Raw genomic sequence first — 22,255 nt, 5'->3', positions numbered from 1 at the left:
AACTTTCATTAGGCTCCTCTTTATTTCTTTTAATATTAAGTATATCAATACCCAAATGTTTATTTCCTAGCAAAACAATCATAAGAAAAAAGTAATAGTCAGGGAAGTAGATGTGGCTAAGTGGTTGGGCACCTGCATACCACATGGGAGGTGCCAGGTCTGGTTCTCCATGCCTCCTATAAGATGAGCAAGACAGTGAGCTGATGTGATGGGCTGGCTTGGCGAGCTGACATAATGATCTGGCACAATGAAGAGACACAACAAGGAAACACAATAAGAGACACAACAAGCAGGAGCAGAGGTGGCTCAAACAATTGGGTGCCTCCCTCCCGCATGGAAGGTCCAGGTTTGTTTCCCCATGCCTCCTAAAAAGAAGATGAGCACACAACAAACAGACAAAGAGAGAAGATAGCAAGTGCAATCAATGGGGGTGGGGGTGGGGGGTGTAAATAAATCTTTAAAAAAAAAAGTAATATTCATACTTGAATTTTAATTAAATTCTGTATTTCTTCATGAAGCTTGTCATGTTCCTTTTCAATTGAAGCCCAAATCATCAGTGCTGATTCCAAGGGTGTAATTCGTTCATCACTTTCAAACTGTGCATCTAATAAACAGAAGAAAAATATAAGTAATTGAGAAAGGTAAATAAATCTTAGCCCATTTTCCAAAAAACGAAATTCATTTGTTTAAATATTTACTGAGTCTATTCTATGCGCCAGGCATTGTTGTAGTATATTTAGTTTAAGGAAGTGCTTTGATTTGCTAAGTTAATTTCCTCATTAAAATCAATTATAAAAACAGAAAAGACTAGATGATAGTATGAAACATTTGAAGTTTTTTTTTTTAACTGAGGTATTGTTTTTAGGGACAAAAATAAATTATACTTCACATAAGCCATCATCATAACAGAATTCTTAAATCGTACCTATGTCTAAGTGCATTCTAATATAAACCACAAGACAATTTGTTTATATTTAATTTTATTTTAGCACATAATATTTGAAATCTTTATATATTTTGTGGGCATTTGAAAAAGGCTGTTTTAGTAAGTTATTTCTCTGACAATATTTTTCCAATCAAATTATAAGGGAATCATCGTTATCCTACTTCCTCTCTCTAATAACCATATTCCATTTGCTGAAATATATTGCTTAGTGGCTTAAAAATATTGGCTTTTTGGTTCCAACCACAATGTCAGATCTGTCTTCCCTCAATCTCAATAAAATAGCCAGAGAAGTTTACACCTATCAGCTGTCAGGCAGGGACTACTACATCTACTCAGCAGGAACTAATTACAGAAGAATGATCATTGCCCCTCAGCAGCACCTTAAGAATAAGTGCGTGAACTCTCTGAGGGGGCAGTTGGGGCAGGTTAGTACAAAGAAGACAAACCACAACATGGCCCACAGACAACATGGCTACAAAACCTTGCTGAGAACTTGAGTTTAACCTTCAGGTTCCAGTTTCTCTTTCAGGGACTTCCCCATGGTCCCAGATATTCCAAACAGGGCTCATCATAGTCTTCCACATTGGTAGGGTAACCAATAACAGCTGGGCCCATGCCCTTAGCATTAGCCAGGGGGAGGAATAATTAACAGTTTAAAAGGTAACCACACAGAAAAACCAGCAAGATTGCGGCAGAGTAAGGAGCATCTAGAGGCAGCTCCTGCTACAGGGCAGTTAGCAAACACCCAGAGCTCTCTGGAGCTAGCTGCAGCACTTGTTTGGGGGGCTCCAGGAGGCCAGAAGAGCATCCTGCAAAGTCCTTGGGGAAGTGGAAGGAGGGGACTGCCCGTCTGCTGAGAAGACTCGTTAAGTATAGCACTCCATACAGCGGAGGCTGGTGTCCATCCTCCATCTAGGCTTCAGCCCCACCTCTGGCAGGGAGGAGGCTGAGGAGCCCTGCACCAGCCTATATAGGTAACTGCAGGGAACTTGGGCTGGCATAGACTGAAAATCAGAAGTCTACCGGGGCAAATGTGGTCATTTTAGGACCTGCACTGCACAGACTGCTACCCACACCTGCAGCACCATCCCTGCCTAAGGTAGGGGAGAAAGGGATGTGAAGCTCCTTCAGTCTCTCTGGGCAACTATAGTCTAGGCTTGCACACAGATTATTCCACATACCTGTGACTCTGTCCCTACCCCTGGCAAAGGAGAAAGTTGGAAGAAGCTTCATTGGTCCCTGGTGCAATGAGGGCAGCTTGAGCCTCCACAGCTTACAGCACCAACTACATGTTTGGCTCCTACTGCATAACCAGCAAGGGAGAAACGATAGGAAGCCCTAATCTAGAGAGAAAAACCGCACCCAGAAAAAATACTCTAGTAAAGCAGATGAGAAGACACCAACAAAAAATTACAATCCACACCAAGAAACAGGAAGGTATGGCCCTGTTAAAGGAACAAGATAAGCCTCCAGATGATATAAAGGAGTTGAGACAACTAATCATAGATGTTCAAACATATCTCCTTAATAAATTCAATGAGATGGCTAAAGAAATTAAGGATATTAAGAAGACATTGGATGAGCCCAAAGAAGAATTTGGAAGCATACATAGAAAAACAGCAGATCTTATGGGAAAGAAAGAATGAAATTAAAAAAACATTGTAATCATATAATAGCAGATTTGAGGAGGCAGAAGAAAGGTAGTGAGCTTGAAGAAATGGCCTCTGAAAGTGAACATACAAAAAACAGATGAAGAAAAGAATGGAAAAATTGAACAAGGTCTCAGGGAACTAAATGACAGCAAAAGGCATGCAAACGTACGTGTCATGTGTGCCCCAGAAGAATAAGAGAAGGGAAAAGGGGCAGAAGGAATATTTAAAGAAATAATGGTAGAAAATTCCCCAACTCTATTGCAGGACATAGATTTTCATGTCCCAAGAATCACAGTGTACTCCCATCTGAAAAAATTCAAACAGACCAACTCCAAGACACATACTCATCAGAATGTCAAAGGCCAAAGACAAAGAGAGAATCCGGAGAGCAGCAAGAGAAAAGCAATGCATAACACATAAGGGATATCTAATAAGACTAAGTGCTGATTTCTTACCACAAACCACGGAGGCAAGAAGACAGTGGTCTGATACACTTACAATACTAAAAGAGAAAAACTTCCAGCCAAGAATCTTATATCCATCAAGAATGTCTTTCAAAAATGAGGGCAAAATTAGAATATTCACAGATAAACAGAAACGGAGAGAATTTCTAAGCAAGAGACCAGATTTTCAGGAAATATTAAAGGGTGTGCTAAAGCCTGAAAAGACAGGAGAGAGGAGCCTGGAAGAGAGTCTAGAAATGAAGATTATATCAATAAAAGTAACTGAAAGTGTCAAAAGAGTGGTGAAAATAAAATACGACAGATAAAACCCAAAAGGTCAGGAATAAACTTAACCAATGATGTAAAGCACTTGTATTCAGAAAACTGCAACTCAATGTTAAAACAAATCAAAAAAGCCCTAAAGAACTGGAAGAACATTTCATGCTCATGGATTGGAAGACTAAATATCATTAAGATGTCAATTCTACTCAAACTGATATACAGATTTAATGCAATCCTGATAAAAATTCCACCAGCATTAAAGAAAAAATTGAAAACACGATCATTAAATTTATTTGGAAGGGTAAGGAGTCATGAATAGCCAGAAACATCATAAAAAGGAAATGTGAACCCTCATCTCCAGACTTTAAATCACAATACCTACCTAGAATGGTAAAAACAACATGGTACTGGCCTAAAGACAGACACAATAGACCAATAGAACCAAATTTATGGTTCAGAGGCAGACCCTCACAGGTATGGTCAAGTGATTTTTGACTAGCCTGTCACACTCACACAGCTTGGGCAGAACAATCCATTCAACAAATGGGGCTGAAAGAATTGGATATCCCTAGGTGAAAGAGGGAAAGAGGACCCCTATCGCATACCTTATCCAAAAACTAACTCAAAATGGACCAAAAAACTAAAAATAAAAGAACCATAAAACTTCTAGAAGAAATTATTGGGAAATATCTTCAAGACCTGGTGGTAGGTGTTGGATTCTTAAAGGAGATAAGAGAAGGACTGAGTGGACTACTGATGTTTAATATATATAGAAGTTTTAATTAGCTTTACTGTAAAAGTGTGGAAATGTATAGAGTGGATGGTAACACACAGTAACAGCTAGTTTATAAATGGGGATGTGGCTGAAAATGGTAGTCTATCTATGTAAATGCCAACTGACAGAATGCTTGAGAAAAATCTAGGAACTGGATAGCACAGTAAACCAAGGGGTGGGTGAGAATTGTGGTTGATGGTACAGATGCAAGAGTGTCCTTTGTTAGCTGGAACAAATGTATATCACTACTGTAGGGTGTTGGGAATGTGGAGAAGCATGGGAAAAATACAGCTGGAGTGACCTACGGACTGTGGTTAGTGGTAATAATATTCTTTCATGGATGCAAAAGATGTACTGTGTTGATACTGAGGTACTATGGAAAATGTGAGCCAAATGTACACTATGGACATGGAAATAATCAGATGATATTATCTGTAGCAAATGACACACCACATTGTGGTGTGTTGATGAAGGGGTGTTGTTTGGGAATTCTGCACATGTGCATGACTGTTTAATAAGTTTACAACTTCTGTCATAAAAAAATATATTTAAAAAATAATAATAGGGTGGGTTGGGGGAAAACACACCAAACGTAAGAAAAGAACTAGGATTAGTAGTAAGATTTTGACAGTGTTCTTTCACAGTTTGTAACAAACGTCTCATGACAATAGAAGATGCTAGTGGAGGGTTGATGTATGGGACCCCTGTATGATGTTATGCATGTTTGCTTTGTAGTCCAACTTTTACTTTTACTATACACTTGTTTATGTATGTTCATATATAAATGATATAAAGATAATAATAATTGGATTAGTTAGGGGAAAAATACTTTGTTTAGTAGTAATATTTTGACAATGCTCTTTAATTATTAGTTAAAAAGTTTTAAAAACAATGCAAGTTATTGGTGGTAGGGTGAGATGTTATCTTTGACGTCATGTTTGTTTAAGTTCACAACTATTATACATTGTTTATGTATGTTTATGTAAGAGTGACATATTTCAATAAATGAAACAAACAAAAAAGAAAAAAGAAAAAAGAAAAAAAAAGGTAACCACACAAGGCAGAGGTCTCTCCGGCTAGAGAAGCCTGCACCAAATCATAGTGTGTATTTCCATCTTTCTCTCCCATTTCTCAGCAAGCTCTGTTCTTTCCCCCATTTCCCAATAAATTCTTTTTACTGGTCTAAAAATAAAAATACTGGCTTTTGAGTCTGTGTAAACTGAAATAAGTCAACAACTTCTGACACCAACTGCAAATAATGGCAATGACTGCAGACAACAACTCACATACAATTCAATTCTGACTCTAAGCACCTGGGGTAAAGGCCAAACACCACAGGTTAAAACCAGTTCTCTACAAAACAGCAAGTGTTTGGGAGGTCAGGCACCCACACTTCTGACCAAATGGCTACAAACTTGGGGTTTCCTAACATCCCCTTGGATTCAATAATTTGCTGGAACAACTCACAGAACTCACTGAAAGTGTTATAATTAGGATAATAACTTTATTATAGCAAAAAGGATACCAATAAAAAGCCATGTTTGGGAGGGTCTCAAAGGTGTGAGTCCTCTCTACCTGGAGTCAAAACCATCACACTCCTAGCACATCAACGTGAATTAGCTATCAGAGAAGATCTCTGAGCTTCAGTGTCAAACAGCGTTTATTTTATTGGGATTTCATTATGTAGGGATAACGGATGGAATCAATACCCAAGTGTTGAATTCAATCTCCAGGTCTCCTTTACTTCCCCCCTCCCTGGAGATCAAGCTATTAAATGATGGCCCAAAGCCCCAAAATTCTAATCACAGGAGTGGTCTTTCTGGTACTGCTGGTCTCATTCTGACAACTCATTGGCATAAACTATTCAGGTATGCTCAGGTGCTCACCATGAATCCCAAATACACTCCTATCATGGGAAATTCCAAGAATATACAGAGGTTACCTCCCAGCAACCAGGAACAAAGACCAATCAAGTTTTTCATTATACTACAGAGGCTGCTCCAGACTCAATCACTTATTATCTGTGTAACCCTGAAAGTCATTTCACCTAAGTCTCAATTTTCACCCCTATAAAATGGTGAAGATAACTGCTGTCTCATAGGATTTATGTGACTATTAATATTTAATGAGACATTTGTAATACTGTTCTGCTTTCCCCAAACAGAATTTTGATAAGATTATTCTGATCAAATTCACAATGGTTTCCAACTGCTTACCAAATTATACACAAACATCTCAATCTGACATTCAAGGACCTTCACTATGTTTTACATGCCTTGCACCTGTAATCTATAATTCATTCATTCCATAAATATTTAATGAACACTCACTGTGTGTAGGTATGTGCCTAAAAACTGAAGCACTTTCAGTGGAAAAGATTGTCTATTCTTATGATGCTAACATGCTAATAGAAGACAAGTAATAACCAAATTAACAAATAATATCAGAATAATAAGTGCCAGTAAGAAGAAAAAGGCTACAGCAAATCAAGACTCATGGGGGAAGGTGTGTACTGTTCAATAAATGTAACGCCTGCACCAAAAAAAAAAAGTCATGGGGGAAGGGAAAGCTCTTTAGAAGGATAGTTAGGGAAAGGTCCTCTAGGAAATGACACTGAGTAGAATCCAGCATAATATGAAGTAGCAGTCATACAATGATCTGGAGGAAAAACATTCCACATGGAACAGTAAGTGGGCAGGCCCTAAGAAGGGAAATGATCACAGGGCAGACAAAAGGCCAGTTTGCCAGAGCAGTGGATAAATGGGATGAATGCTACCAGAGAGATGATGGAGGAGGTAATTGTCAGATGTGGAAGTTATTTTGAATGTAGAACCAACAGAACTTGCTAACAGATTGGATGTGGGGTGTGAGGAAAAATGCAAAATCAAGGAGCACTTTTGCAACTGGATAAATGGTGTTGCCATTTACTGACACAGGAAGCGGGTGAAGAGGCTTTAGAATTCAATATGGAAAGCAAGAGTTCTAGCCATGTAAAACTATTTTATTCTCCAATTAACTCTATTATGCTTTTGTCTGAACTACCACTTTGACATTCCTTTTTGACAAAACCTAGCAAGAATTCAAGGAATAGCTCTAACTTAACTCCCTTCTTGAATGCCTTCCATACTCCAGCTCTGATTGGGAAAAGTCCTTTCTTCAAATCTTTTGTATCATTATTTATATCGTTTTTATGCCTTGCAAGCCTTTTATAGTTATACTTACCTCAACAACCGTATTAACTTTTAAATGTCTTGAGGGCAGGAAACTATACAAGGTATACTAATATTCCAAATTTTGGGGCGCAAGAGCCACTTAGTATATTTCTCAAAACCCCTACAATGTCTAGCAGGGTGTAATTCCATTGCAACCATGCAACAAATAAATGAAGAGGTTAAACGGCATTTCATTTTTTTTCCTCTTGAAAAATTAGAGTAAGAATGCAATTTAAAACTAGCAATTTCAAATATTTGTTTTGCTCCCTGTCGTCCTTTCTTATGTTTTTCAATATTTTATATATAAAAATATATTCATTCATATATTTACAAAGTCTCATGTTCCAGGGTTTGTGCCAGGTGCTTGAGAAACAAACATGAAGAAGAGAGAAATCCTGCCTTGTTTAATTCACAAACTAGTAATAGAGTAAAGAGAGATAAATAAATCAACATGACTGGTCCTCAGTGTGTATTATGCCAGTGGTTCCCAACCCTAGCTGTACCTCAGATTTATCTGAGGAAGTTTTAAAAAATACTGTTGCCTGGGTCATTTCCTAGCAATTGATTTAATTCAGTTAGGGTAGAACCCATGTATCACTATTTTCCAAAAACTTTCCAGGACAAACTATTATCTTTTGGGAATTAGCTCTGAGTAGAGGTACTAGCAGAGAAGCTTTCACTAAAGAGAAGCCATCTAAACTATGTTGGTAAGGATAAAGAGAAGCTAATTAAATAAAAAGGAGAAGAATGGGAAGGAGAATATTTCAGGAAGATGAAACAGCAGAAGATTAAGCACAGGTGAATAAAAGATATTGACACTAACAGTTAAACTTACTGAGACCTTACAACATATTAAGCACTGTGCAAAGTACTTCACAAACTTCTTTATCCAAAGAATTTCTTTAAAAAGGTATACACTATTATCAACTATTATCAACCAGAACTTTTAAACACCACTTTAAGTGTCTCAAAAATAATCTAACTCAGGAATATATATATGTCAGATCTAAACTTCAAAAAATTTATAGTTTAAGACTCACTTTCAGGCAGGATGTGTAGATTATAACTAAAATAAACACTGGATGAATTGCAAAATCATGGGAAAGCTACAGAAGCAATGAAAAGCAGATGAACCTAAATTTCAGAAAGAGAAAACTAAGACGGTTAGCTGATGTGCCAATTTGGGACAAGCTGAGGATTCAATGTGCTATAGGCAAAGAGGGATAGTTGAAAAGCCAATATATAAATTAAAATGAAACTTTACATGTTGCCTCATTTGAGTCCATTATGAGAAAATATATTGATTCTTGTTAGATGACCCTTATCTATTTAATCTAAGACATATCCAATAGGGGATCCTGGGGAATTTCAAGATTAAACCATGGGGGTCATATATCAAAAATGGATTTTTTTCTTTTCCTCTTTTTAGGAGTACTGGGGATTGACCCTGGGACCTGGTATATGTGAAGCAGATGCTCAACCACCAAGTTACACCCACTCCCCTACATCAGCATCCAAATCAACTGAAAACTTATTAGTAATATAAAGTCTAGGGTCCCACACCCATTCTAGTGCATCAGAAACTCTGGGGGTGGGACCCAGCAGTGTTTTAACAAGCCCTCTAAGTAATTCTGATGCAGAGTCAATTTTGGGAACTAGCTGTTGTAGGTTAAATTGTGTCCCACGGTCTCCCCTCCCCCCCCAAAGATCTGTTCAAGTCCTAACCCCTCACATCTGTGTCTGTATATGTGATTGGAAAGAGGGCCTTTGCAGAAGTAATCAAATTAAAATGAGGTCATACTAGCTTACAGTAGACCTTAACCCAGTAACTAGTGTCCTCAGGAGAGAAGGAAATTTGAACAAAGAGATGCAGACAAAAAAAAGGTCATGTGATGAAAGAGGCAGAGATTGGTATGACGTAGCTGAAAGCCAAGGAATGCCAAGGATCACTGGCAACCTCCAAAAGTTAGAAACAGGAAAAGAAAGATTCTTCCTGAGAGCCTTCAGAGGAACCATGGTATTTTAGTTTCCTTAGCTGTTCAAGCACATGCCATGAAATGGGTCTGGTTAGACAATGGGAATTTATTTGCTCATGGTTTGAGGCTAAAAGAAAGCCCAGTTCAAGGTGTCATCAAGGTGATGCTTTCCCCCCCTGAAGACTGGCCTTCTGGGGCTGGGTGCCCGCAATCCTTGGTCCTTAGCTTGTTACATGGCAAGGTACATGGCTGGTCTCCTAGTTTCTCCCTTCTCTTCAGGGTTCTGTTGAGATTCAGCTTCTTGCTTCTGGTGGCTTTCTCTCTCTCTGTCTGAATTTCATTCTGCTTATAAATGACTCTAGTAATAAGATTAAGACCCATCCTGACTGAGGTGGGCCACACCTTAACTGAAGAAACCTCATCAAAAGGTCCTACTGACAATGGGAGCATATCCACAGGAATGGATTAGGTGTAAGAACATGATTTTCTGGGGTACACACAGCATCAAACTACCACACATGGCTCTGCCATACTTGCTTTCACAATTCTAGCCTCCAGAACTCAGAAAATAGATTTCTGTTGTTTTAAACCAATCAGGTTGTGGTAATTTATTATGGCAGCCCTAGGAAACTAATCCACTGCAGCTCCAAGAAGATGGGGTCTATGTTTCCTTTTTACTTGCTTTAGATACGCTTGAATGTACATATATCTGCCAGATACATGTGAGCAAAAACAAAAATAATGATAGCTCCCATCTATTTCTTCCCATCGTCTTACCTTTAGACAAAGTTTGAACTATTTCCAATAAAAGATAAAATATATTTACCGAGAGTTTTTCCTTCTGCAATTCTTGTCAAAAACTGACAAATGTAAATAGTTCTCAACTGATAAGATGTTAGACTGGAAAGTCCATGGATAATAGCTGAAAAAGAAAACAGTGAATTTTATTAAAAAACAAAACAAAACAAAAACCTTGATCCAGCTGTGCCACTGTATAGTTTGCTGAGTAAAAGATTACAAACATCTAACAAAAATTACCATACATTTAGAGCTATATGTTTTAATTATTTATACATTTCTAAAAATCAGAATAAAAAGGAATAGCAATAAACACTCCTCTTGCAAAATAACTGATGCATCACATGAAGATTGGTAAGTATTTAAAAATACTTTCACAGGTAGCACTCTATACTAATGAAAAGGGAGATTTTGATCCAACCTGCAAAATATGTCAAATTATTAGTTGGAAGCTTATTTTACACCTTCAAATTCTTCATTTTATAGGAAATATTTTATGTTTCTTTTGTTAAGATTTCAGTTACGTGAAAATCTGTTTGGTTTAAAAGTTTTATTTTCAAAACATTTATTAATATTAATGTCTAAGTATTTGAATACATATCCTGTTTCTATGCTGAACAATGAGTATACACAATGACAAACAAGCCCTAGTCCCTGAATTTCAGTGACTTTTTTATTACCACGCAGCAACGAAAGCAAAAATTACTGGACTAGAGTAAAAAGATGGTGAAAATAGAAAAATACAAGCACAGAATGCTATGGAAGCATATAACAGGAACACCTTACAGTTCACTTAAATATCTTTTGGGAGGATGGAGTGTCAGGGAAAGCTTCTGAGAAAGTTATGCTTCAACTAAGATTGGATGGTACCACTGTTAGCATTACATTTCACCCAGGGCGTGGTTGGTACTTATAAAATGGTTAGGTAACTAGCAAATCAAAAGGCATGTCTGCAGCCACTAAGCAAATAACATAAAACAAACAGATTACCTGACTTCCTCAATTCTAAGATGCCATTATTCTGTTATTCCAGAAATTATGTGGACCAGATAAGGTCAGCATAAAACAGGAGTTAAATACAGAATTCATTCAATAACATCTACTACTTGCCTATGTTAGGTGATGATAATTTAGAGATTGACAAGACAGTCAGTTCCTTCCCCTCAGGACAACACGAATTTTAAAAGTATGCAAATGACTAATTAAAATTGTAATGAGTGTTGCAAATGATAAGTATAGCATGGAATGAGAACAAAAGGAACACCTAATTTGCTCTAAGGAAAGAAATTAGACCCCTTCTAACTTTACTTGCCCCATACTAAATTTACTCCCCTATGCAGTACTTAAAAATATGCTACACAACAAAGCCAGTCTGTTTTTTGTAACTGACAGGCAAAAATCAAAGCAAAAACAAAATTCTACACTGTTTAAACCTAGCTATTTGTTTTTGCCACACTTGTAACTCAGTAAAGCAGACAGAAAGACACATTAGTGAGAATCTAATGGCCTGCAATAATAGCAACTATATATGAATTCTCACTATAGGCCAGGCACTTTAAACTAGAGGTTTTCAAAAGGAGGTGACGTTTCCCCAGGGAATGGGAAATAGCAATGTCTGGAAACAAGCAGCCCAAACAACAAAGAATTATGACCCAAAATGTCAACAGTGACAAAGTTGAGAAACCTTGCTATATATGTATCAATTAACACACTCTTCTCAACAATCGAGGCAGATATTATTACCATTTTACAGATGGAGGAACTGAGGTATGGAGAAGGTAAATAGTTTGCCTCAGGTCTCACAGCTATAAACAGGCAGAACCAGGACTCAAACTCTAGTTAACTCTGGAGTCCATGTTCCTAACCACTACTCTACACTGCTTCCCAGGACAGGGAGTCCCAGTATAATTTTAAGAAACAGGCAAAATGCAAGTAGTTAAGCAACAAAGGTAGGAAGTTAAGTGCATAGAGTTGAGTGCATAATTTTGCAATTTTGAGGAGGGATAGTTTTTGGTGATGACAGGGTTCCACAGTGTGACTCTGGAATTAGATGGCGAATGTGTAATATTATACAGGACAATCAAATGAAGAGGTCCATGAACTGAAAAGTCAAATTATCAGGTGGGTTACCCACAGGGATGCTGTATTCACCTAGGCTGATGAAAGGTGCTGGAATGGAGAAGTGAACTGTGAGCTATCTACCAATACCTACAACGTATAATAAAAGAGAATGCTGAAGAGATCAAGGGAAGGCAATGAGGAAAACAGAGGTAGGAGACAAGTGGCATAAGCATCGCAGGGGTGTTCATAAAAACAATGATTACCTGAGACACCTGAAGTATGAGAACAATGGAATCGGAATAAGAATTTTCTAGAAAGCATCAAGTTGTTTCTCTTTACAGTTTTGAAAAATACGCTAAACAAAATTCCCTAAAATATAAGACATTAAAAAAAGTTCTCTCAAGCATTAAAAATGGGAATACAGAGACAAATCCTATATTCACAATTTGAATCTCCACCACTAATTAGTAGTACAACGTGAAAAAGTTTATTTTATCTGCATTTCTGTGCTCTAACCTTAAAAAGATAGGGCTGGCCTAGATTATTCCTTAGGTCCTCTGGAGCTAAGAATGTTGAAAGACGTATTTTTAAAGTAAACTTTTTTGTTTTAAATTTACGGTATTGTGAAGACAGAAGTGTTCCCACATACTTTGCAACCCTTTACCTATCATTAACATCTTGCATTATTATGGTACATTTGTTACAATTAATGAACCAACATTGATGCATTATTTATTAACTAATGTCCATGCTTATTCAGATTCCCTTAGTTTTTATCTAATGTCCTTTTTACGTTCCAAGATCCTATCCCAGATATATTACATTCAGTAATCGTGTCTCCTAAGGCTCCTCCTCTTGGCTATAATGGTTTCTCAGACTTTCCTTATTTTTGATGACCATGACAGTTTTGAGGAATACTGGTCAGGTATTTGCAGCCTGTCCCTCAAGTTGTGTTTGTCTGATGTTTGTCTCATGCATAGACGGGAGTTATGGTTTTTGGGAGAAAGACCATAGAGGTAAAGTGCCATTTTCATCACATCATATCAAGGGTACATCCTACCAACATGACTTAATCACTGTTGATGTTGACTGTGATCACCTGGGTTAAGTGTTCGTTAAGTTTCTCCACTGTAAAGTTAACCTTTTTTCCCTCATTTCCACACAGTTCCCTTTGGGAAAAAGTCATTATGTACAGGAGAGACATACATAGTGGGGAGTTTTGCTCCACCTCCTTGAAAGTGGAATACCTACATAAATTATTTGGAATTCTGCAAAGGTGATTGTTTTTTCTTCCATTTATTTATCCCCCAAAAATTTTAAAGGCCATGTTTACTAATCTAGCACTATAATTTCAGTCTTGGAATCTCCCAAGCAGCTGGAAAAAGGATAGGAAGAGGTGAGGATGTTGGAAAAAGAAGGGTAGTTCTTAACATGTGGCCTCATTTTTGCTCTAAAACAACTCAGAGACTAGCAAAGAAGAAAACCGTTGAGGCTGGAGATTAAATAAAACAAAGGCTTTTGGTTCAGATGGAAAAGGAGGCCCTCCGGGGTAGAAGAATCAGTGCATCCAGAAGGCAGCTAAAGTTGGCCTCAGGAACTAGTCAGTTTCTTCTTGATATCCAGGTCCTTTTTGATATCTTCAAATTTTTTAGCCAGGTTTGATATGGCATAGTTCTGAGCCAGATATATTCAAACCACATATCCTAAAGTAAATGCAAGCAGGAACTAGAGTAAGATGTAGTAGGAAGTGCAAGGAAGGAGCAAAGGGAGACTGCAGTTCTGGGTGGGTCACAGCCTCCCTCTTCCAGCTTATTTATCCAATTTTTATCAGTATGATTCATGGATATTTATTTTATACTTTGGCTTGTAATCTAGTACTTCTTTATTGTCCTCCTCAAACTGTTTCAGCTTTGGCTACTGGAAGCTCTTTCAGTTGGCTCCTGTGTTTCTCTGACATAACCCTACCATTGGGGGTTTTTATTTTTTAGTACTTCCTGACTTTCTGGCAAGATGCTCCAGGCTCATCTTACATATTTCCTGCCACAGTCCTAGAATCAGCCATTTCTTAAGCTGGCCTGGTTCATTTATTGGAGAATGGTATATATACTAAGATCTGGGTACTGTGTTTGGTGTCCTTGCTTTTATGCCCGTTCATGTGACAGAGCAAGAAAATACGTGTATACTGAACCATTTCTACACAAATACGAGAATATTTCTGTATGTAACAATCTTTACCTATGGTAAGCTAAATGAGTTCATGCTGATGTCTCTAACTCTAATTAATCCATTACCACATATGTCATTTCAACTCTTCCAGGTGAAGGCCTGTATAATAATTCTAGTTATAGCTAATTGGCTTCATTCCAGGATTTACCTTTCTAATTAATAAAAATTATTCATGGCTCCAGTTTAACTGTGACAGTTAAAGGAAAGGTCCTTGAATTGCAAGATAAGGTGTGTGTCAGGAACACCCCCTTAACATTTTCTCTATAAACTAGGAATATTTGCTTCACCACAGGGTTAAAGTGAAGATGAAATGTATTAACATGGTTTTTACAGGATTTTCTATTAAATTCTACCTTTGGGTTGCATTCAGCTGACATTAAATTTAGTGCCAATTCTGAAATAAATACCAGGGCATATTCTTCTACCAAAAATATCTGCGAAGTTTCTCTATGGGTCTATGTTTTTGTCCATCACTTCCAGGGTATCTAGATAGATTTAAGGGAGTTATTTTTATTCTGAGGACTACACTGGGCCAAGTAGGTCCAATCAGGCTTAAATAACCCACAAATTAACAGAAAACCTTTATGCCTGGAGGTCACTGGAGGCCATAGTTACTGGTGAATAACAACCAAGAACTTCAATAGAAAGAACAAACATAGGCGCCAAAGAAGACAAAAATTGGACACTGGATTAAATGAAATTTTATACGCTTTAACTTACTTAATCCTTCTATCCACACTAAACCGGGTATGACTATCCTCATTTTACCTAAATGAAAATCCGAGGGTCACACAGCTGATCATGGGCCGACCGGGGATTCGAACCAAGGCTCGACCCGACCCTCGCTTTTTCCGCTACGCTGCGGCAGCACTGCCCGCTCCTCCTACCCCTTTGCAGGCGGTGCCGCAAACCAGGGCTCCGCCGCCCCGGCCGAGACGCGCCCCACACTCACCCTCGGCGCTGTCGCGCGTCCGGTGGAAGTCCTCGGAGCGGCCGTCGCGGAAGGCCCGGCAAAGAGAGAGGCAGAGAAAGTCGAGCATCCAGCCGGCAGCCACGGCCTCGGCTTCGGCCGCCAGACCCGCGTCTTCTTCCTCCTCGGAGGGCTCCACCTGCACCTGACACTCCAGCAGTTCCTCACATTCGAGCTGCTCCTGGTCGTCCCTCGCCGTTTCCGCCATCCACCCCTCAGGTTGGTCCGCGTCCTCCCCGTCCGCCCGACCCCGCGGGCTTGGGGTCTTCAAGGCGACCTCCTCCGCCATATTGAATCGCTTGCGCGGGATCTACTCCGACGGGCCCCGGGCGGCGATTGGCTTGCGAGGAGACGGTCGTCCTGGAGGGCGTCTCCCGCCTGCACGAAACCGCCAATCACACCGCCAGGACCGGCGAGGGGCTCGAACCTGACTTCTGATTGGCCGAGACCTGCTCCTGCCTCTGGACGTTGAGAGTTCCCGCCGGTCTGCGTCCAAGACATTGTTTGTAAATAGGTCACTGAGGTGTGGGCGGGGAGGATAGGAGGTGAGAGGCTGCTTTATCGTCTTTTTGAAATGCAGCGCTAGTGACACTACACTGTTAGTTAAAAGAAGAAACGTGATTTACCCATAGGGTGCTTTAAAAAGGAATTAGAACATGCCACCGCTACCGAAGGGTAACATTTGACACCCTAGTACTCGTCTAACACCGTTACTATACCAAAACCGTTCCAAGGAACTGCTATCAGGTGCTTCTCCAACCTTTAGCGAGCATCAGAATCAGCTCCGGGGCTTGCTATTAATAAAACTGGTTGCTGCTCTCTGCTCCCAAATCTTCTGTCCTGTAGGTCTAGTAAATTTCCAGGTGATGCTGAGCCTGCTTAACTGGGGACCATATTTGGAGAACTACTGCTCTAGAACAGGGGTTCTTAACAAAGGGTCCTTGAACTTGACTTGAAATTCAAAAAAGCATTTTTCTTGTGGGGACGTGTTGGTGTATTATTGTTTATTAAATAATGTACAGTATAGTGTGGACTTAATAAGGGGTCCCTGATTTTCACCTGACTGGCAAAGAGGTCCATAGAACAAAAAAGGATAAGAACCTCTGTTCTAGAAAGAGCAAATTACTGTAGAAATGTATTTCAGTTTGATCTGAGATAGTCTGTAGAATGCAGCTTGTAAAAATTGTGAGTGCTTATTTTGAATTTTTAGATTTATCCTGGATCACAAGGTGGAATGGGGGAAGAGGGAGCAGGGAGCACTGGCTATATTGTTTCTCTATGTGGGTAATAGTTACATCATTGTGTTCATTTTCTGAAGATTAATGGACTACTATGTATGATTTATGCACTTTTCAGTATGTATATCATACTTTTTAATAAGTTTACTTTAAAATCTTTCTTATAACATCCGACATTATCAAAGTCTTTGTATTTTAATTTCATAGTATCTTTAAGGTACTTCACCGTTGAATAGTGAAGTACCTTAATGACACCATAGTATGTACCAATGACACCATAGTATGTAGTCATTGAGACTGCTTAGGTTGACATGTGCCCAGCCAGATACTCACTAGCTTTGTGATCTTAGCTAAATTGTGTCTCAGTTTTCTCTCTGTATATTGGGGGTATATTTATAGCTTCGTCCTAGGCCTGTTGGGAAGGTAAAAGGGTTTGATAAGTGTACCGGGCATAGAATGAAGCCAGGTGCCTAGTAAGTGCTCAATTAGCATTAGCTGAAAGAGTGGAACATTTTTTCTTGGGGGGGGGGGATCAGTGAAAAGGGATCTTTCCTTCCGGCTGAAATAGTCATTGGGAAATCCTGTTTGCAAACAATACAGAGCAGTAGGAACAGGGGCTAAAATACTAAGGGCTAAAGCACAAATAGAAACTCTCTAAATTACAGGCTCTCAAAGGGGGCCTACTTCCCTTCTGCCCCCTCTGCTCATTCCAGCAGGTTGTCAGATTATTCCTAGGTGTATCAACGAATTTATTCAAAGCCACAAAGTAAACCTAGCACATTTTCCAGGGGCATCAATTTGCTAAAAGATTTAGGGAAGTCAAACATTTATTTTTAATATTTAAAACAATGGTGTATAATGCATGGAATGGAAATGTATATTTTTATTAAGATTATATCATAATCTTCCATGAAATTTCAGTTTGGGAGCTTCTTCAGCTACACAGTGCACACTCCATCCTCTTCACTTACTGATTCTTCTCTGAAGAAAAGATACATCCTGGTCTAATTGTGTGGGTTAGGTATTCACTGAAGTTATTTTAAAACTCTATCCCCATAGAGTCTTAATGGGTTGTGGATCAGAAAACAGGCCCGGAGAAGGAGACCTCTCATGAAATTAAAATTTAATTGCAGGGAAGTGGATGTGGCTCAAGTGATATGGCCTCCACCTACTATATGGGAGGACCTGGGTTTGATCTCTGGGGCCTCCTGGTGAAAAAGAAGAAGAGACAGGGTGCCTGCGCTGTGAGCTGTGAGCCATGTGCCTGTGTGGTGAGCCGAGTGCCCACACAGTGAGCCAGTGCCCGTGCTAGTGAGTCACATAGTAAGTTGATGACACAACAAAAAGACAAAGGGGAGAGTCAAGGTGAGGCACAGCAGAGACCAGACCTGAGGTGGCACAATTGACAGAGAACTTCTCTCCACATCAGAGGTCCCCAGGTTCAAATCCTGGTGAATCCTAGAGGAGAATGATGAGAAGAGGAGACGAAAAGAGAAATAGATACAGAAGGTCACACGGTGAATGGACACAGTCAGCAAAAACAGCAAGCAGGGTGAGAAGGGAAGAAAAAAATTTAATTACAAATTTTTTAAAAATCTGATGACGAGGATAATGATAGATATATTCTTTTCAAATAATACTTTGACATAACCATGATCAGAAAACTCATCTGTGATAAGCTGCTACAATAAAACTTGTAATGCATAAAGTTCCAATATCACTTCAGCCATATATCATATATTTTAATTTAAAGGTTTGGTAGATTAATCAAACACATGGCGTTTCAATAAAACTTGTATATATTTAGTAAACATTATATGACAGGAACATTTTTGACAGAGAAGTTTATAATCTACAGCTTCCCCCATGACTATTTTAAAGGGTAGTTGGATATGGAGAGCTGGTGGAGAGAGAGTATCTTGTGTTTGATGAGTTCATTCAACACTTGGGTAAAACTAGGAAACTATATTTCTTGAAAACTTGAGCTTGTGGACTGAGATCCATAACTGCTAGAGTTGTCTTTAGTTAAAGGGCTGTTATCAGGGGAATGTTTCCATTTGTTTTGATATGGTCCTAAAACCAACTATTGAGAATTAACAAGAGGAGAGAGACCTGTGTAAGTCTCAGGGGACCTAAAACTCTAGTTCTGCTGTTTTCACAGTTGGCTGGGGTAGTTTCTCAGTTGGCTGGGGTAAACTTGGTATTCCCTAGGAATTTCTAGGGCAAAGACCTGAACATTTTTGTTTTTCAGAATCCCCCCAGGTGGTCCCAATTCTGAACCAGGGTTAGTAGCTACCAAACTACACAAATAAGAAGAACCAGGTCTCACTCCACTTTGAGGTAAACATAATACATAATAGTGATAAAAGAACAGGTGTCTACTTTTGAAGATGTCTTCTCTTTTCAGAATAAATTAATGCTAAGGAATAAAGGACGTTTAAAATTAAAATGAAGCAGGTTTTAGAAAGAGAAAAATTATTTTAGGCAATTCTAATCCTTTAGATCTTTAAAAATATTTAAAATAAGATCTTTGCTGTCCTTTGAGATTTTTAATTTATTTAATGCTTTGCAGGGTTAGGATGTGCCATGATTCTGACAGAATCCATGTATGGTAACTAGCTCTGTAAAGAAGATGGAATTTAGGATTAACTCTCCATGACTATTTTATTTCATTGTTTTAATTTTAAAAGTGAACACCTTTAATGCATCATTGATTAGCCAATATCTTTTATCCACCTTCCCACCCAGAAGCTTCCCTCATCTCTCTGCTCATTGTTTGCTCTCCTTCTCCAGGAGGCACCAGGAACTGAACCTGGGACTTCCCACATGGGAGGTGAGTGCCCAACAACCTGAGCCACATCTACTCTCCTCAGACTGCTGGCTTTAGACATCTGCTCATTGTGGCTGGTGTGGCATCTAAATCTTTGCAGTCAGTGTAGCATCTTCCCACATGGGAGGTGAGTGCCCAACAACCTGAGCCACATCTACTCTCCGCAGACTGCTGGCTTTAGACATCTGCTCATTGTGGCTGGTGTGGCATCTAAATCTTTGCAGTCAGTGTAGCATCTAGCTCATTATGGTGTCTGCTTGTCTTCTATAGGAGGCACGGGGCCCTGAAACCAGGATCTCCCATGTAGTAGGTGGGCGCCCAACTGTTTGATCCACATCTGCTTCAGCCAACATTTTTATTAAAATGCATCTGGGGAAGCGGACTTGGCCCATTGGATAGGGTGTCAGCCTACCACATGGGAGGTCCGCGGTTCAAACCCCTTGGGCCTCCTTGACCCGTGTGGAGCTGGCCCATGCACAGTGCTGATGCGCACAAGGAGTGCCGTGCCATGCAGGGGTGTCCCCCACATAGGGAAGCCCCACGTGCAAGGAGTGCATCCGGTAAGGAGAGCCACCCAGAGTGAAAGAAAGTGCAGCCTGCCCAGGAAGGGCACCACACACACGGAAAACTGACACAACAAGATGACGCAACAAAAAAAAGAAATACAGATTCCCGGTGCCGCTGATAAGGATAGAAGCAGTCACAGAAGAAACACACAGCGAATGGACACAGAGAGCAGACAACTTGCGGACCGGGGGGGGGGGGGGGGGGGAATGCATCTGGCAAAAGTGAAAGTGATCTCTCTCTTTCCCTTCTCTCTCCGTGGTGGTGTGTGCTTTGACTCCCAGCATTGCTCTGTCTTCTCACAAGACATTCAGGATCAAACAGAAACAGTTACTAGCCAAGAAACAAAAACAGAATCATCTCATTCCCCAGTGGACCTGAATGAAAACATAATAAAACCATGTACAACTCCAGGAGGAGACATTGGAGAAGAGCCAGGCAGGGTATATAAAGACTCACACGTGATGATGCAAACATATGCTTATCGAGGTCACTAACATCTTGCCATATCAAATTGAAAAAGTCACCCTTATTGAACAATTGGACTTATTTTATTGGGAAAATAACTAATTTTTTTCCCCTTCATTCTTCTGCTTCTGCATTAATAGGTTGGTTCAGCAATAAATTTGTGAGATCTTTTGTTTGAAAAAAAGTGAAAACAATAATATTATGTGGGAGTAAAGGAGACACAAGAAGCTAGGAGCCCAGGGAAAGAATCCATTTTCTACCTTTTTATGTCTGGAAATTAACCAACCCTAGGGCTACAAAAATATATCCTGGTGATGTTTCTTTACTCTTGAACAGAAAATGAAGGGGAAAATCCCTTGACCACAACAGCACTAAGAAAGAAAGACTTTGGACAGCCTCTAGTTATTGTCCTTATGAGAGCAGTGCATGGACCACATGTGTAATTTTAAATTTTCCAGTAATCACAGATTTTTTTAAAAAAAGTAAAAACAAATAGGTGAAATTAATTACAGTAATATAGTTCACTTAATCCAATAGCTTCAAAATATTATCATTTCAAAACTTCTAAACAATATCAAAAAGTATTGAGATATTTTACTGTCTGTCTTTTTTGTGTATTTCTTTGAAATCTCATGTGTGTATTACACATGACACATCTCAGTTTGGACTAGCTGTATATGAAGTGCTCAAATAGCCAGATATGGCTAGTGGCTACTGTATTGGACATGCAGGTGGAATTTTAGGCTCTGAAGTCAGGGAGATCTAGGTTTGAATTCTTTTTCTAACAAGTTCTACATCCATGCTCTTGAGGAAATGATTAAAGATGACTAAGACATTTACCTCCTATTTTCTCATTTGTAAGGTTAATAATACCCCACCCTTAAAGAGATGCTGGATGGATTAAGGACTCAATAAATGGATGTGGTGGTCGATAAGTGTTATCACTGTGCCAAGTGGAAACTGGATTTTTCAGAAGGTTCATTCTACCTCTTTCACCTGAGGAGCTTTTTGTCATGTTGGACAAGATACTTTAGCTCCCTATTTCTCTTTCTTTATCTGTCATATAGGAAATAATAGCACCAAACTCACGGAATGATATCAGTGTTAAATGGGATCATGTAGGTAGAAGTTTTCTACAAACTCTCAACAGTCATTTCCCAAAGTAGAACTATAGACCTTAATAGATCACATGAGTTATAATTTAAAAACAAGGACCCATTATGCTAGGCCCTTGATAATGATGGTTGTACTTATGAACCTTTTCTTGAGAAATTGAAACTTAGCCTAGTATTATATATTGCCTAAGAGTTACCTCCTGAAAGCCTCCTTGTTGCTCAAATGTGGCTCTCTCTGAGCCAAACTCAGCATATGCTCTACTCCCCCCCACCCCAGCTGACGTGGGATAAGACACCTGGGGATGAGCCTCCCTGGCACTGAGGGATTATTACCAAGTGACATCTAGCTAGGCATTTTGAAAAAGATCTTAACCAGAAGGGGAAAATATTAAATAAAAATGAATTTTTATGGCTCAGCGATTTCAAAGTAAGTGGGGAAGTCATTCCAGAGGTGATGGTTATGCAGGTCTCAGGAGGATCTCATTAACTGCCACAGTAACAAACAAAGACTGAGGCTCCTGAGGGTTCCTGAGGGTTCTAGAGACAGCTAGACACTACAGGCAGGGCAGACAATCTCAGGAATTCAGCACTCCATTAATGGGCCTTACCTTGAAATAGATGCTCCCCAAAGTAACAGAGTTAGACTCTATTACAATTTCCCTAAACATGGCTCTCCTGCCCCTTTTATTTGAACTATAA

General features: G+C 39.3%; 1 protein-coding gene across 2 annotated transcripts in view; it reads right to left on the bottom strand.

Annotated features, from left to right (window-relative positions):
• Positions 1-20,066, bottom strand: part of TERF1 (telomeric repeat binding factor 1) — a 41,257-nt gene extending 21,191 nt beyond the window's left edge. For both annotated transcript variants that reach the window (XM_004462479.4, XM_004462481.4), the window contains exons 1-3: positions 15,324-20,066; positions 10,113-10,208; positions 483-604 (exon numbers count right to left, since the gene is read on the bottom strand). In XM_004462479.4, coding sequence (XP_004462536.2) covers positions 483-604; positions 10,113-10,208; positions 15,324-15,630 — 525 coding nt within the window. In that variant the 5' untranslated portion in view covers positions 15,631-20,066. The remainder of the gene's footprint in view (positions 1-482; positions 605-10,112; positions 10,209-15,323) is intronic.
• Between the last annotated feature and the right edge of the window lie 2,189 nt (positions 20,067-22,255).

This window comes from Dasypus novemcinctus, chromosome 14, assembly GCF_030445035.2.
Source record: "Dasypus novemcinctus isolate mDasNov1 chromosome 14, mDasNov1.1.hap2, whole genome shotgun sequence".
Lineage (NCBI taxonomy): Eukaryota > Metazoa > Chordata > Mammalia > Cingulata > Dasypodidae > Dasypus > Dasypus novemcinctus.
This window is presented reverse-complemented; position numbering and strand designations above follow the sequence as displayed.